At 30.9% G+C, this 17029-nt stretch overlaps 1 protein-coding gene across 2 annotated transcripts in view; it reads right to left on the bottom strand.

Moving 5' to 3' along the window:
• LOC138935875 (acetylcholinesterase 2) overlaps nt 1–17029 on the bottom strand; it is a 97071-nt gene that overhangs the window by 23354 nt on the left and 56688 nt on the right. For both annotated transcript variants that reach the window (XM_070300747.1, XM_070300748.1), the window contains exons 3-4: nt 5778–5920; nt 1387–1539 (exon numbers count right to left, since the gene is read on the bottom strand). In XM_070300747.1, the coding sequence (XP_070156848.1) occupies nt 1387–1539; nt 5778–5920 (296 nt within the window). The remainder of the gene's footprint in view (nt 1–1386; nt 1540–5777; nt 5921–17029) is intronic.

The raw sequence follows: 17029 nt of genomic DNA, 5'->3' as shown, positions 1-17029 counted from the left end.
AAAAAAAAATTAATCACACGCGTTAGGATAATTGTTTTCTCCTCCTCTCTAAATCACCGTTGTACCCCCCCTCGACGTTCAACTAATTCCGACGCGTTTACTGTTCTTTTTTTTTTTCATCTTTTTGTTCTACTCCCCCTCGGCTATTTCCATCATGAAATCTTCTTGTTGCGTTATGCAAGCGGCTCAGAATTGAATTTACATAATACTTTTGCGGTAATTTCCCGGTCTTGTAAACTCTGTTCTTTCGGACCACTTTGAGAAAATAGCGGCGCGCAAAAGCTCAGTAAATAAAATAAAAAAAATAGATCTGGTCGAATATGATTATATAAAGATAAAATCATATCGCGCCAAATTTTGGATATTATCATATATGATCGTATAAAATTACATGCGTTATTATATATAATCTTATATAATTACATAAAGTCCATTTTTCTCGGGAGTAAGTTAAATAAACTCTTATCTAATAAATTACTTAACACACGATCGCTCTGCCGTGACCCGATGTTTCTCTGAGCTTTCTTCTCCTCCTCTCTTATTTGTCCTTTGTTGCTTCTTCATGACACTCGCACTCATTTGCGAAAACACAGTTAATTACGATTGCGACACTTTGCACGATACTCCCGACGCTTTAATTGCTTGCGACGCGCATATTATTATATTTTCGAAAGTATAATTCAAAAATTATATAATTCGCTCAACATTATATAATTAATAATGATGAGTATTTAATAATTAAACGCAAAGATTTAAACGCAATACATAAATGTAAAATGATATCAGTAATTTTACTCTAATATCGTATGATATAACTCGAGCTCTAATTATTAAGTAAAATGAAAACACGGAACAATCGAAAGTTGATATACGAGATAAATATTATTATAAAAATGATATATCACGACTTTTTATTATTTGAATTATTTGATATTTATACTTCGTGCTCTCGATTCGAGATGAATGTGAGCATATTATATTATTGAAATCGATAAGATTAGAGGGAAAGATTCACCAGAATCCGCGTAGAATCTATGCAATTTAGTGGACAATATCGAGATGTCATCGTCACGTGTGTATTCATCGATAACTAGCCATATATGTAAATATTTTCACTTAACATACGTCATTCTATTTAAATAAATATTCTTATCAAAAGTAATCATAACGTTACCTTTATTCGCTTTCATTAAAGTTGCTTTTGATAAGGATATTCATCTAAACAAAATGACAGATGTGTTAAGTGATGAAAGTATTTGTACAGTTTTAAATAAAAATCCGACCAGAAAATTGATCAATAGTCTACAATAATTGCTGGCGAGATGGACAAATCACAATTATATTTTGAACACAATGTACAAGTATTTAATGGGTATGTTCGCTTACCTGCGTGAAGAAATAATAATAGACCTTCATGCCACGATCCGCAAACAACTGAGCGAAATGCGTGGATGGGCAGATAAAGAAATAATCGCCCACGACATCCGCTATTGCTTTTTGATTCTTGTAGCCGTCATTTATCTGATCCCAATCGGTATACTGAAACAGAAATCCGAACGAATTCCTGTTAAAGATTCTCAATTAGCGTCTAAAATTGTAATTTTCAGCAACAGATTTAATAATTCAAAGCGTGTATTGCACACTCTGCAATATATGTCAAAAGAAAAAATTATCTGTAAAGTGTAAGTTAATGTCAAAATTTACCTGAAATTTTAATTTCTTGTTAATTATATGATAATATAATTCTAATGAAACTTTGTTTCTATAACAATTTTAAACGAAAAAAAAAAAAAATGGTTTTATATCGTAAAACCTTTTTTTCTAAGATCCGGCATTTAAATTTTAATCAGAAATTTCAAAGCATCATTAAGACTAATATGTTCGGGCAAGAGAAAAAATTTAAATGCAATTGAAAATTAAATATGGCCATTAGATGTGGAAATCAAATATCTTCTTTTTTCTATCCGACTTTTGGCTCATTCTTTCTACCTTTCTCGCTGTTCATTATGTTAAAAGGAAATAAATTTTTATCTGAGCGCTCGCGTACACATAGGTACACGCACACATATACACACAACAATGCTTTCGCAATAGCTCGCGGGTTAAAAGATATTACCGGAGCATCGATGCTAGTTATACGTGAAGTAGCTCTGTATCATCGATTTTCTTCCATTCGAAACGGCGGTAAAAAAAAAATGTGCCCTTTTACGAATTCATTCCGTTCGATTACTCGCGCGTGGGCGAGCGACATCAGCAATGAATATATCAAAGACACAAGTTTCCAATGACCTTTATACTCACCGTATATATGTATCATCATGTAAAGGAAAGGTATCCTCGTTCGCGGTGCCTTGTTCCCGGATACTTAATGAAATGTACACGCGGAACTCGAGGTTTCATGCAGCCATGAAACGGCTCTTGACAAAGCAACTTTGACATGCCGTTCTGCTGATCGGAAAGTAATTAGCGGTCACCCAGCAGAACGGAGCTCTTTGAACAATGACATTACACCAGTACATAACGATATCGATTTTCACCGTAACCGTAACTCGGCCTCTGTTACGCACTAAAAATCTGTTGAAAGTATTGTAAAAGAACCTTCAATGTTTCAAAATTTTTCTCAGTTTGTTTTTCATGAAAGAATGACAATTGCGTTTTATCTTTTCTTTGTGAAAATATTAAGCGTAATTATGTAACGAATAAAAAGCAACTAATATATTTGATTGTTACAAAATAAGCCGAAAGTTGTATACATACTTTGAATCTTTGAAATATATATTTTATTTATATAAATGATTAAATGAATTAATTAATTATTTTAAGTATACTATTCAACAAAATAGAGAACATTTTTCATGCGCTAAAAATTGGGCTATTTTCAAAATCATTGAAATTCGGCGAAAAATTATTGTAGACAAAAAATTAAAAAAAACATTTTAAAGCTTGAAGTTTCAACTTTAATGCGCTACAAGTTAAAAAAAAAAAAAAAATTGTGTCTTCCTTGTAATGTGTTAAAAAAAAAAAAAAAAAAAAGTTTTATTCTTTAAAATTACGTATACATATTTTGACGCTCTGCAACTGGATAAAAAAAAAATTTTCTCGACAAATTTAAGTCAAGTTTCATAAACTACAACATTTTGTTTACAAAATGATTTATGAATAAACAATAAAGTCGATTTTTAATAAATAAATTTAAATGGCCATCTCTTTAATAAAATTTTGATTTAGCGCTATATTTTACAGAGATATTCACTACTACAATAAAAACTAATAAATTGATAGCGATTTTAAATCAAGTTTCTCTTTAAGAAAATATTGATTATGTAAGAAGTTTATATTTAAGAGAGGAAATGCACAATGTCGTTTTCTAATGCATTTTTTATGCGCAATGAGAACGGAAGGATTGAACTTTATATGGCATATATTACTTTCCATCCGCTGTATATACACAACTCGGGCACATACCGGAATAACAAATGTCTTTTATATGCAGAAATAATGCATTTAATTCACACAATAAAACAGGTTAACAAATCGTTGATTATCAATAATTTCCTGCGAAAATGCTACATAAGTTTCTTGTGTTATTTTAGTTTTTTCTTTTTTATTTATATTTAAGAGAGGAAATGCACAATGTCGTTTTCTAATGCATTTTTTATGCGCAATGAGAACGGAAGGATTGAACTTTATATGGCATATATTACTTTCCATCCGCTGTATATGCACAACTCGGGCACATATCGGAATAACAAATGTCTTTTATATGCAGAAATAATTCATTTAATTCACACAATAAAACAGGTTAACAAATCGTTGATTATCAATAACTTCCTGCAAAAATGCTATATAAGTTTCTCCTGTTATTTTAGTTTTTTCTTTTTTATTTATTCGATTGTGTATCTGCTCGTGGAACGTATAGTTATAACGTACCACGGCATATTCCAGAAAAATAAGAAGATGCCATTGGAAATTGCGTATATTGGGTATTCCATAAATCATTCAAAAAGTACAACTGCACATCACGGTGAATTTTCACAAAACAGATATTCCCGACTGAAATGTTTTATTATAGCGATTACACTTCCGGATATGTTGACTCTAAGCGAAATGTGATATAAAACTGTGCTATAAAATTGTCCATGCAAAAACATTCCATTAATGCAATTACATTAAATTAACAAATTTGAACTTATAAGAGAAAGATATGATTATAATAAATTAAATTAAAATAATGATCGAGAGTCAAGTGAATATAATAATGATAAATTAATACGCAAATAAAAGTTTACGTCTAAATGCACGTTTAATAGTAGTAATAGATTCCATTTTTTAAATAAAGATCCGTTTTGAAAAAAATGTCTTTGTGCAAAAATGTGGTTTTTTTTTCTTGATATTTTGTTGAATTTGTGAAATGATTCACATTGTGATATGACCAAAGGTACAATAGAAGCTTAATTACGCTCGTTTCGTTGTTATCGAAAGCAATCGGATCGATAAATTTCCTCTCAAATCAAACAGAAATTTGGCCGAATAAAAAAAATTGCGGTTTGTGATAATCGCAATTACACGGGGCCACTGTCTCTGATTAACAAAAAATCAACGTGCGCTCGCGCAAAAAAAAAAAAAAAGACGAAAGCCGTGGAAAAGAAGATAAACGAATGGCAGGTAGGCGTTCCAATTAACGGTTTTTCACTCTACGTCCATCCGTATCCGATACAATACGCGGTGAAAAATACACGTTTAATAATATAATCATGACCAATCCTTTTTAGTACAACAAACTCTGATGTGCATTTTAAGCCGCGATGCAGCACACGTACGCATATGTATATGTATGTGTGCGTGTGTGAGCGCGCGCGAGATATAGAAAACCGCGAAATTTTAATGCATAAATTGTGAGCCAACAATCGAGTAGAAACTGAAATTATTCCAAAACACTATGTGGCATGTAATTATTATTTATACAGAAATGAATATTCTGTTATTGTAAATTGTTAAAGAATTCGCACATATACTACAATATTATTATCTTGCTTATAGAATTAGAGTGACGTATTATAATTTCTTGAAAAATACGTAAATTGTTATGTAATTTTAAATGAGAACAGTGTTGCAAATATATAATTTATATTTTGCATATTTGTCTTCTTAAAACATTATATGGTTTCTTTAGTATGTGATTTCCAATTTTTATCAATTTCATAGTATCATTCGCCAATTTTTTTATTTATGTAAAGATATGTTTGTACATGTGTATTGTATATATGTACGCATGTAGTAAATAACAAATATTCATGTAATAAATCAATTCCTCTTTAATACATTCGTAATTACTTTATATAACGTAATGACTTTATATAAATATATAAAATTAAAAAAAAAATATATATATATATATATATGTTTTATTTTCAAATTTTAACCCTTATTCCGTATTGTTATTTTTGACATTCTCAAATCGTACAAGTGGATCAATTATGTTCGACGCGCTTATCAATAGATAAAAGTGTTTTAAAAAAATCTGAAAAATTTATATATCTTTTTCGATCTTACTAAATAAAAACTAGAATAATAGATTTGAAAAATAATTTACTTAAATATACAATATTATCGCAAATATTATTACCATTTGTTTTCAAGGAATTAATACTGTTAGAAATTGCACGTATAAAAACAACCTATCAATACGGAGTAAGGATTAATTATATACATACAGCATTTTATAATCATACTTATCATATACAATGTAATGTTGAAAAATGCGTAGCAGGACTTACTTGGAAAATGATGGCTTCTCGCTCGATTTGTGACATATTCTTGAAAATGGTATTAATGATGTTGAGAAACTTGGCTCGTTCGAGAAAACTGGCTTGATCTTTCTCGAAGAAGTCGATAAAATCGTACAGAATAAAGTACGTTCCTGAAACAAAAATATATATATATATCTATTGAACAAAAAATAAATCTTGCATCATAAAGAGAAGTAAATATTCATAAATATTAATACGCACAAAATTCATACTACAATATATCAAAGTCTCCGCGTATTCGTAATATTTTCAAGATAAATTGCAGATAAAATTATTATATTTGGATTAATTCAGTTGAAAAGGTGCTCTTAAATTGTTGTTTTTATAAAAATTCTGAAATTTACTTAGAATTAGTGTCATATGTATATTATAGTATTTTTAAATTTTTATGATTCTAGAAAAAAAAAAAGTATGCAAGTGGGAATATATTAAAAATATTAGGAGAGAAGTGGGAATATATGACATTTTCGAAAATGCACGGTTATAAAGTACATTAAATAACATGAATTCTTTATTCAAAATATTTTTTCAACATCTCAGTTTCCACGATATTTATTCAAAATTAAACGCACCGAATTGGTTTCAATTCTCAAAAATTATTTAATTTCCAAACGTGCAAGAAAACATTTGTGAAAAATACGTATATTTTGTTCTGCAATATCTAAAATATTAATGAAGAAATGAAAGAAAAATATGTCCGTATATCTTCTTGGAAGCGTGTTCAAGTGATACAGCTAGCAGTTTGTTCCGGCATCGCAACTCTCGTGACATAACGTAACTATCAGAAGCATATACTGACGAAAGCGCCATCTCGTAATTCGCAAAGAGACGCACACATTTTTAGAATGCTTTGTTTAATGAAAATGTCGGCTTTGTTTAATGAAAAAGGTTGACCTCGTCGCGCGTTATCGTATGTATTTTTGCTCGTTTTCCAACGCGCGAAACTCCGGATTTCCGCTGCTTACACATGCGCGATGCGGAAACTTTATGCCCCCTCTTGGCAAGTGTCGCCTCGGGCATGCGACTGTCTTTGAAATTGTGTACGAGGGCTTCAAAGAGAACGCGCCTGAAAAAGAAAATGTAGTTTTCCGATACAAAGGATTTTTCTATCTTTTGTTGAGCAATATGCATAACAGGCAGCCAGTACTTACATCGTAAATATTTCAAGCGTGTTATTTTTAGTCAGTTTCCTGAATTCTTTACAGAGAAGCTTAATCTTTTAATTGTCGAATTATAATTAAATTATCTTTATTTATAATTGTCAGTTTAATCTCTCTTTTCACAAGTTTGTTTTTATGCAGTTTTTGAAATTTTATGATTATTATCTAGTTTTTTATATATCCTCTGCTTTACATTTTGAAAAAAATGACAGAAATTTGTTGCATACATGAATTAGTATATTTTACTTATCCTCGGTACGTATAATATTTATGTTTGACAATGAGTTAGACCACCAGTAAAATGTAATGAAGTTGGAAAGTTATAAACAAAAGATAAGCATTTCTTCTCTTCTGACGTATACATATACTCTGTAATTAATTTAATTATAAAATATAAACACGCAAGATTATGGCATTGTATAATAAAATATAAATTTTATTTCCATTATTCCGTGTCAAAGAACACGGGAGGGGGATAAAGAAAAAATTAATTTTATTCAGAAATTAATTTCATTAACAAAGTAAACTTTACGTAATTACATTACGGGCACAAAGACCAGTCATCAGTGAACAATGTTTATAATAATTTCAGAATGTATATTACGATATCGAGAGAAAAAAACAATATGACGAAAGAGAGTATTAAGAGTTTTTAAGAAATTTATCAGATTTCTTGTTTTTACGTATCTATGTCTGTTGCATCGAATAGATGTGAGATTTTCTATGCGATCAAACTTCTATATACAATTATGCTGCCAAGATCTAGAGGCAAATAGTCTCCTTTAGCATTAATATTAGCATTATTAGCACTATTTTTGCGAACACAATCACTTTTAGCATTTAAAATATTATCTTCGCATATCAGAAGTTGATTTTACGAGCGAGAGATGAATGGCTTTAATTAAAAGGCAAGAGAACCACGGCGCACGTTAGAAGATGAAAATTGCTACTACGTTTTTACAGCAGAATTGTTTAATCTTTTGGTCAATTTTTTTTGCAAGGTTTAAAAAATCTTATCCCAATTTTTATTCTATTCTGCGTGATTTAAAGTTCATGTTAAAATTTCTTTGTTTATGATATCATTAAATAGTATCCGTTAGAGAATTCGAGACAACAGTAGCGTGTCATTTTTGTCTTACATGATCGCTTAATGAGACCATCATAATTAATTCACGATCAATAATTTAAATTATATTATATAATAAATTCTCTTTAGAAATGTTAGTTCGTTTTATATTGTATATATTTGAGAAATTGGAAAAGTTGAATATTTTTCTATAATTTCATGATATGGCCACGATTCTGAAAAACCGCAGAAATCTTTTATAATTCATGGCGATAAAAAATGTTTTATATTTATAGTCGTAAATCAAAAAGTATTTTCTGCATATCTTTATATAAGCAAGGGTCTCCTCTCTTTTGAAAAATAAATACGCGATATGGAATACGCGCACATAAACAGAAAAAGCTGAAAAGAGAATATATATCATGCATTCTACCAAACAATACCAGATATAAGCTGTAAAAGAGAAAAAAACATGAGCAGACAGTAAAGGAATTAAGTTCTGTCAAAATGGAGATAGCGTGTTCTAAGATCAGTAATAACGAAGAAATCTTTTCGCTTTTCGTTTATTTCAATTACCTTCGTATGGAAATTTTAACGCACCGAAAGCTTTCATTCACTTAAGCATAATTTTGTATTTAGCATAATTTCAAAAAAAAAAAAAAAAAAAAGTTTTGGAAATTATGGAAGAAGTTAATAAAATGTAATTTTTACGAGAAATTTTTATACGTCAACAAAACTCTAATAAAACTAAGAAATCCAAAATTCAATATTTACGTTGTACGTTAACATATCGAATAATTAAATGAAAAAATATCAAACAATTGTTATTTTTTTTTTTTAATTTATTTTTATAATTTGTATTATAGAGAAAGAATTTTGATAAACTTATAGCTTATAAGAAAAGCGGTAATAATAATTCTCCTTTGAAATCCAAATAATAAATATGAACACATATGTCAAGTACGCAAAATAATATACATATAAATAATCATTATTTATTATTATATATAAGCAATCAAAGAGAGAGAGAGAGAGAGAGAGAGAGAATGTATATCTTTCTCTCACACTAAATAGATACGGTTAGTAGTACCTACTGGTACCGGAGCTTCTTAATCGAAGAAACTCGTTTGAGGAAATTGCGAACTCAATTACAACACGATTAAACGGTAAAAGAGACTGATGTAAACACGTTGCATTCCTACGACTTTAGATATACAAACGGATTGGAAATTACTAATTAACGTGTCGGGTACATGTGGAAACATTTTAGAATTAAATTATAACTTCTCGAATACACAAACACAATCGCTTCAAGAGAATTTCTAGAATTTAGTCTTTCTCTCTCTCTCTCTCTCGGTGTTGAATAATGATACATATATGCACAAATAAGACTTTTTAAGTAAGCAAACGGAGTGTTTCATAGTTTCTTCGGTGCGTATAACGCCACTTTTGGGAATTTGCCGACATATGGACTCTCGTACGTATATTAAACTTAACTTGAAAATTATATCGAAATCGTGCGACTTTATCAAGTTATCGTGTGCTCGTGTGTATTGCCATTGTGTATGTCATTACCTAAAATAAATGTATATTCTTTTTTTAAAAAAGATAAAGACGCCAAACGCATGAGCCTATTAAAAAAATTGTTGTACAAAAAAAAAGATTGCCTTACTATAACAACAATTCAGAAATATTTTACAATGTTTTCTTTAAATTTGTTTCTTCTACAAAAATGACGATATGGGAAAACTGTTGAATATTGTATATCCTTCCGATAAAAATGCAAAATATTATTTGTACTTTGCTTTTATATTTATCTATTTTATACAATATTTTTTCATCGAGAAAAATACTAAATCATTCTTTTCAAGTTATATCAAAATTTATAAATTAAATAAGAATTTCAATATATAAATGAAAAATACATAAATTAATTAAGAAAAATTGGATAGTATTAATATATTTTAAACTGTCTATAAGTCATATTCAATATATAAAATTTACGGACACGTTTTCATATCTATAACATGTCAATTTTTAATAATACAGAACAAATTACAAACTTAAAATTCTAGTCGCAATTTTACCAAAAACGAACATTGCAAATTTGATCAAAAAGCGAACAGAATGGAATTTAAGCCTACGTAAGGTAATGGTCAATGTAAGAGAGAAATATTGTCAGATCTTTAAAAAAAAATTTCTTTTTGTCTTTATAGAATTGTCGTTTTTTGTTAATACTTAAGTAGATAACTAGATATATTTCTGACAGAGGAGAGATACGAGAATATGTTTGGAGAACCCTCCCTAGCATAAAGCTTGAAATTTAAATTCAGCTTCTCTGATTCAACATTATAAAATATAAAGGCTTATATTAATAATTTGAGAATAATATTTGGAAACATATAAAGATAATATACAAAAGGTGGTTGTATATATATATTGTATTTGATGAACAATATGCAATAAGATTGATATTAGATGAATTTGAAGAGGAACCGCACGGATCAGATACAGGTGAAAAGTTAATAAATTTTAAACATTTCAAGATTAACTCACAAATTAATTATTAATGTTATATTTTAAAAGGTTAAAAGTGCTTTGTGCAATGTTAAATTCATGAATCTCGAGATGTATTGGATTTATTAAGTTTTGACATGTAACTGATCCGTCCAGTTTCTCCTCAAAAAGTATAGATTGCATACAAAAATAGATATGAGAAAATAAACTCCGTTATGTCGATATCAGGAAACTAAAGATATTGGTATTTATGACAAATGGGAGAGGGTTTTGCTCCGTGATCTTCCATGTGAGACACGTGCGCAAGACGTGCGTGAAATTTATTTCTCCGAAAAGCAGCGAAATTCGGTTTTTATGTCCGACGCAGCCGACGCATGTCGCAGAATGAACGCAAATGTCACAGAGAAGCTGCTTTTTTCCTTTGTTCTTTGTATTACAACCAAACATCGTACGCGAAATATGTATTGCGGAGATGCTCCGTGTGTTGGTTTATCGGAAGCTGGTATATTGTAGTAATATTTCGTCAACAAAGCTGGAAACCGGGTTGATTCGCCCGAGGTGGTTCCGGTTTTGTTTCGGTTTCCGGACAGATTAATGGACAGATTGGGCAGAAAAAGATGGTAGGGCTAACAAATCGACGACTCGGATGAACACAATTTTGCAAGCATTGCAATGGTTTCAATGAGAAACGAAATAACGTCGATAAATAATTCATTCGATGACGTACTCACGTACTGTATGTGTGCTAAAACAAAAGACCGCAATTCTATCCCCCGTCTTTCACGCTTTCGACATATACCGGTATATACATGAGATGTCTATCCCAAACCTATACAAAAATAAAATAAAATGAATCAAAACTACATCTTCGCAAGAGAAATATCTTAATAGGAAGGATTATAATAATAAAGATTAGATAAATCAATTCAAAGAATTCTTACATATGTATAATAAGCGTGTTGATATTATTGTATATTTGAAAATTGAATTAATGTTTTAGAAAAAATATCTAGGATAAATCTTTCGAGAAAAAGATTACACCTCACCAATCATTTTAATTTTTCCATATATTATATTATAGCGGATAGAATCCTAAATCACGTGCATTTTGAATGGTATTGCGAATTCTTCTAGTTTTTAAGATACGACACTTTAAACTATTAGATTATTATTCCTGATTATATTCAATTTTTTGTATTGTACATTATTCATGCTATTAATCGATTTTTAATTATAATCCAAAACAATGTTGCTACTTGCTCGACACAACTGCATGCAAATTACAAACTAATCACGTACAAATCAATTGAAGCAGCTTTATCGGCGATAAAGATAATTGATCAACCTTGGCGTAGAATGCGGAAAGATTTAGGGAAAGGAGTTATCTCGTCGTAAGAGAAATAAATTCGCGGCTTAGAAACGAAACGACACAGGAAACTTAACCGCGAACACCGACATAGCGTTACAAACTCCGCGCGGATTGACTTTCGAGAGGAGAAGCATTATAGTAAATAGCGAATTCGGGCTTTCGCGGTGTGCCTTTAGCTGCCCAAAATGGTAACGTCAACATCCGAAAGTTTTCTTCTCATATATCGACAAATGTAGAATTTTAGATAGAATTTAGAATTTCTCACAGAAATAAAAAGATGGCAATTTTGTCCCTCAAGCCCACTTATAATTTGTAATTTCATCGAAAATAAGTAATTAACGAAAATCATAATGTCAATAAATACAGTAGATGAAAAAAAGAGACATTGATTATTAAACAATACACATTTGATTAGATATAATAATAAATATAAATAAAATATATAACTAATTTAAAAATTATTTAATATAAATAATTTGCGCGTGAATATGTATTGTAAGTTTTTACTGTCTTTATATTATATTTCGCAGAAGAATCGTTAGATTTGCACGAAATAAATCCGAATATTTCTGGCTACAAAAACATTTTTTTCTCTCTTTGAGAGAAGCCGTGAAGCAAATAAAAAACTTTCTTCTCTCCTTCACCTCTTTTCTCGCTTCTCTCACGATTCTCTTAAAGATACTCTTAATGAATCTTGTACCGGAACTTATCTTTTTTCATCTCGTTCACGCTTTTATGTTTCCACAGAACTCAGTGTGGCCATCATAGACGCGAATAAGTAAATCGCGTCCCTTCGCGACTTTAACTTATAAGTTGTGACAAAAGAGAGTAAATACAATCCGCGTAAAAGATAAAAGAAACGGGAATGTAATATCTTTGAAGAAACTTACGAAAAAAATTAACAATGAGTATGAATAACTGCACGAAAAAGTAACTTGTACAAAAAATCTTCTTATTGAGATTCGTGCAGATTGAATTTTTTATATGTTATTCTGTCAATTTTTATTTTTTTACTTGGTTCTTGTTCAAATAGAACGCATATATAAGTTTTAATACAGTCTTAATCAGATATATACATATATCTCACACAAGATATCCCAAATAAACTAATACATCTCAATAACTCATTAAATCGTTGATATTAAAAAAATTGTTCATATTATATATAAAGTTGTGATATAGAAAGAGAGTAAGCTGAGTGTGGGAGAAAAAATTTAAATTATTTTTCAATTGACTTGCCTCCCATTTATTGTCTTTTTAAAAAGACAAAAATATATATGCAGTCGTCAGGTGAGAGAGTGCCTTTCTGACTTCTTAATCTGAAATCTCCATCACGAGAAAATAAATTTGATACTAGATGGTAATTTATTACTTTAGTATCCCTTTATTACTTCAATCAATTAGCAGAAAATTGATATTAAAGATGAAAGTGTTGACACCCCCCCCTCCCCCACACATACACACACACACACACACACACACACACACACATATGCCATTACACTAGCAATTCCATTTCCGAACAATACTTATAACAAGTTGCAAAAAAAACAAATACATCAGAGTTAATTGCTAATTAATTGGTCAAAAATATTGCAAATAGATTTATAAATTATTAAATTTTTGTAAATACGATATGAATATAAGAAAATAAAATTAATTAACAATATTAGCTTGCGTTCGATTATTTCCTCCAGATTACTTGCTCTCAAAATATACTAATCAAATTTATTGCTCGCAAAATAAATATAAAAAATCTTCGAAAACACTCTAGATGTAAAAATGTATAAAAATAAAGATGCAAATAAATAAATAAATAATATTTCGTGTTATTGCATCTCTCTATATAAAAATTGTATAGTTTTAAAATCTATTTACAGTATCTATATGAGCAATCAATTAGCAATTAATTTTGGTATATATTTTTTGTTTACAATTCATTATAAATGTTTTTCGATGGTGTTAGCGTAATGGCCCGTCAACACTCCCATATTTAATCAATTTTCTGCTTATCGATCGTAGCAATAATTTCGGAGTTAAAATGAAAAATTAGCAATATAATTATGTCATCTGAATCTTAATATTTTGATGATGGAGATATCATAGATAATGAAGGCATATTTTTTCGTTTATTATCGAAACGACGACACCGGCCCATGCAATTCGTCAATACGGAGAATAAAGAATTCACCAACGTTCCAATGAAGACGGTCGAAGCATATTTTTATCGCCTCACCGAAGGTGAGTCCGATGCAAAAGAACTCAATTACGGGCAACTCCCTCGAGGCTCGGTGGAAGCAGGGCGAAGAAAGGAGCCGTAGCTACACGCGCGATTCCAAGCTTGACGGATAGCCGGGGGAGTCGAGGAAGGAAGAAGATGGAGAAAGAGACGAAGGTATGAGAAGAGAAAGAAAGAGAAAGATGGAGGAAAAGGCGCGAAAGGAGGTGTAAGAACGGAGCTTCGGTGGTTGGATAAAAGGTGGGAAGAAAGCTCGAGCGAAAAGGGTGGCGAGCGGAGACCTGCTACGACCTCGTCTCTGCCTACCTACCTACCCCCAAGGCTCACCCATCTCTATCGATTCAACACCACCAACTTGTTGGCTATCTTCACTGTCAGAACCGCTGACAATCTTGCCGCGCTCACTCCGGGGTGACGTCTGTTAACCCTTAAATGGATACGTCGAAGCGCGACAATAACGGCGACTCGTGTCGAATAAATATTGCGGGATAAACACGTTTAATGGAAACGGAGAAAAGGGAGGGAGATAATGTTCAGGCTTATAAATAACATTATTCAATTTATCGCGACACGATAAAATTCTCGTTACGCAATATCTTGCAAGAACTTTAGCAGCGACGACATGCACCGTGAGGTGACAGCTCAGAAATGCCGAAACTGTAACGTGACTGTCATAAGGTCAGAGATTTTCGACACGGATTATTAGGAAATGTCGAACGCGGGCTCGATTTTTCCACATTTTTTGCTCTTTTAATTCGAGTAGCGAAAAATGTTGGAATATGATTGCTCGGTATTATATTAGAGCGTGTATTACTTAGAAATCTACCCTCTATAATATATGTCAAAAGGAAAGTGATGCGTGAGATGTAAGTTAATGTTAAAATTTACCCTCGATTATTTTCCTCGATAGATTATCTTCTATAATATTGACGTTTCTTCCTCGCTTCTCATTATTTTCCTTCAATTTTATTTCGACATGTTACTGTGCTCATTCCTCCTGTTTATATACAATAGTTCAATACGCCCAATGTTTCAGACGCTAACTGCGTTTCCATCGATGCGGGAGAAACAAGCTGATATTGGATCCGCATTTAGCGATGGAAAATGCAAATATGTAGTGCACGCATGCATGTGTAGACACAAATTAAATTTGCTCTTGATGGCGTAAATGCGTTGCCACGCGTTAAGCACGGGCTGGCTTTTTCGTCAGTGTATAAGTTTCATATGCGTTAAATCACACTCATTTTTTTCCACCTTTCCTTTTCTTCCATTTCCGTCTCTTTTAATTCGCCGCAGCCATTTCGGCATTTATGCAACGTTCGCATTAATCATTTCTGCATCTACTTTCATTCTCTCGTCGATTGGCAAGTGTAAAGAAAGCAAAAAGAAAAAAAAAGAAAAAAGAGGTGTACAAACACTTTCCCGATATCGCGTTTTGCTCAAATTGCGAGAAAACTGCGGAGAATCTAAACTCTTGATCCTCTGTTTACCCATTATCGAAAAAGATTGAGTTTGTTGGCGAAAATAAAACGGAATGCCTAATTAATTGTTGCAAGTTACGTAACTCAACAAAAAAAAAAAAAAAAAAAGAAATTAATTTCGCTGTACACTGAGTCCAGCGTCGAGATCGTTGGTTATAGATCAAAGTCGTATCGCTGAAATTCTGTCTTACATTACATATCTCCCGTTACTAATTGTAAGTAAAAGAATAGAAAATACAATAATATTCTTTATTGGCTTCTTCGGCCGATACCTCAAAAAATAAATTTTATTTGAACGTGTAAAACAACACAAATATATAAAAAAATTTAACAAAAAAACTTAAAAAATATTAATTTAAACGGAATAATCAATATATAGATAAGTCGATAAAAGAAGTTGTCTCAAATAAAGTAAGCTCTAGTTGATAAGTTTTAAATAAATTAATTTTAAATAGATTAAAGTGATTGCTCCATGATTATTACTGTATAATTGAGCTATTAAAATAGTTGTCTTATTCTGCAATTATATTATTATATTGCATTCAGTTGTAACGGATTAAAGTAACGTATTGTAGAAAATATGATGTGGTGTGCTCGGCCACGTAACTGAAAGCCATCGAAGAAAGGCATTTTACTAGAAAAGAAAGTAGGTCAGGGGTTCTGAAGGGTTTTCTCATCTAAGGGCTGTTGCTTCGCCAAATGGCCAAGGGAAATGGAGAGAACTGTAACAATAAATACATTGTTTTTCCGCTTCTTCAGCACGTTCCCATTTCTACATCTCATTTCCTATCGCAAAGTTTACGTTACCCAAATTCATCACATTATTATGCAATAACATTATTCTTATATCCTTACATTTCTTCTTCATTCAATATTTATTATTCAAATTCTTCTTTGGCGCCTTGCGCTAATTCTATTCAACAGAATAAATAAAAAAGACAGATTTCACAATACATATTTTGTCGCCTATCTTACTTTATTCTCAAAAATTAATAAGGCAGATATTATCTTGTTTATCAATTATTATTTTAATAGTCGTATAGCATGTCAGCCAGAAATATGTCAGGTCAATTTTGACTTTCACAAATTATATATAATATATATATCTAAGTTTAAAATAAATCAGTTTTATATTTTACTGTTGTGTCTCAACACAAAGTTAGACGAATTTATTTTTCTTTTCTTTTTTTTCTTTTTTTTTTAATAGCAGCGCCTGAAAGAAGAGTGTATAGAGACGTTTAAAACTTTAAATATTTATCATTATTTCACGGAAAAGAGACGTGTGTGTGTGTGTGTGAAGAGAGTTCCTTTAGGGAATGCTTGAGTTTCGCACTCTATTATGTTGCTTTTTTTACGTGTCACGATAGGAATGCGCAAATACAAAGAT

Source organism: Polyergus mexicanus, unplaced genomic scaffold, assembly GCF_030449975.1.
Source record: "Polyergus mexicanus isolate NDT 795.1 unplaced genomic scaffold, iyPolMexi1.0 SCAF_8, whole genome shotgun sequence".
In the NCBI taxonomy this organism is placed as follows: Eukaryota; Metazoa; Arthropoda; class Insecta; order Hymenoptera; family Formicidae; genus Polyergus; species Polyergus mexicanus.
The sequence above is the reverse complement of the archived record's forward strand: the minus strand, read 5'-3'. Positions and strand labels throughout refer to the sequence as shown.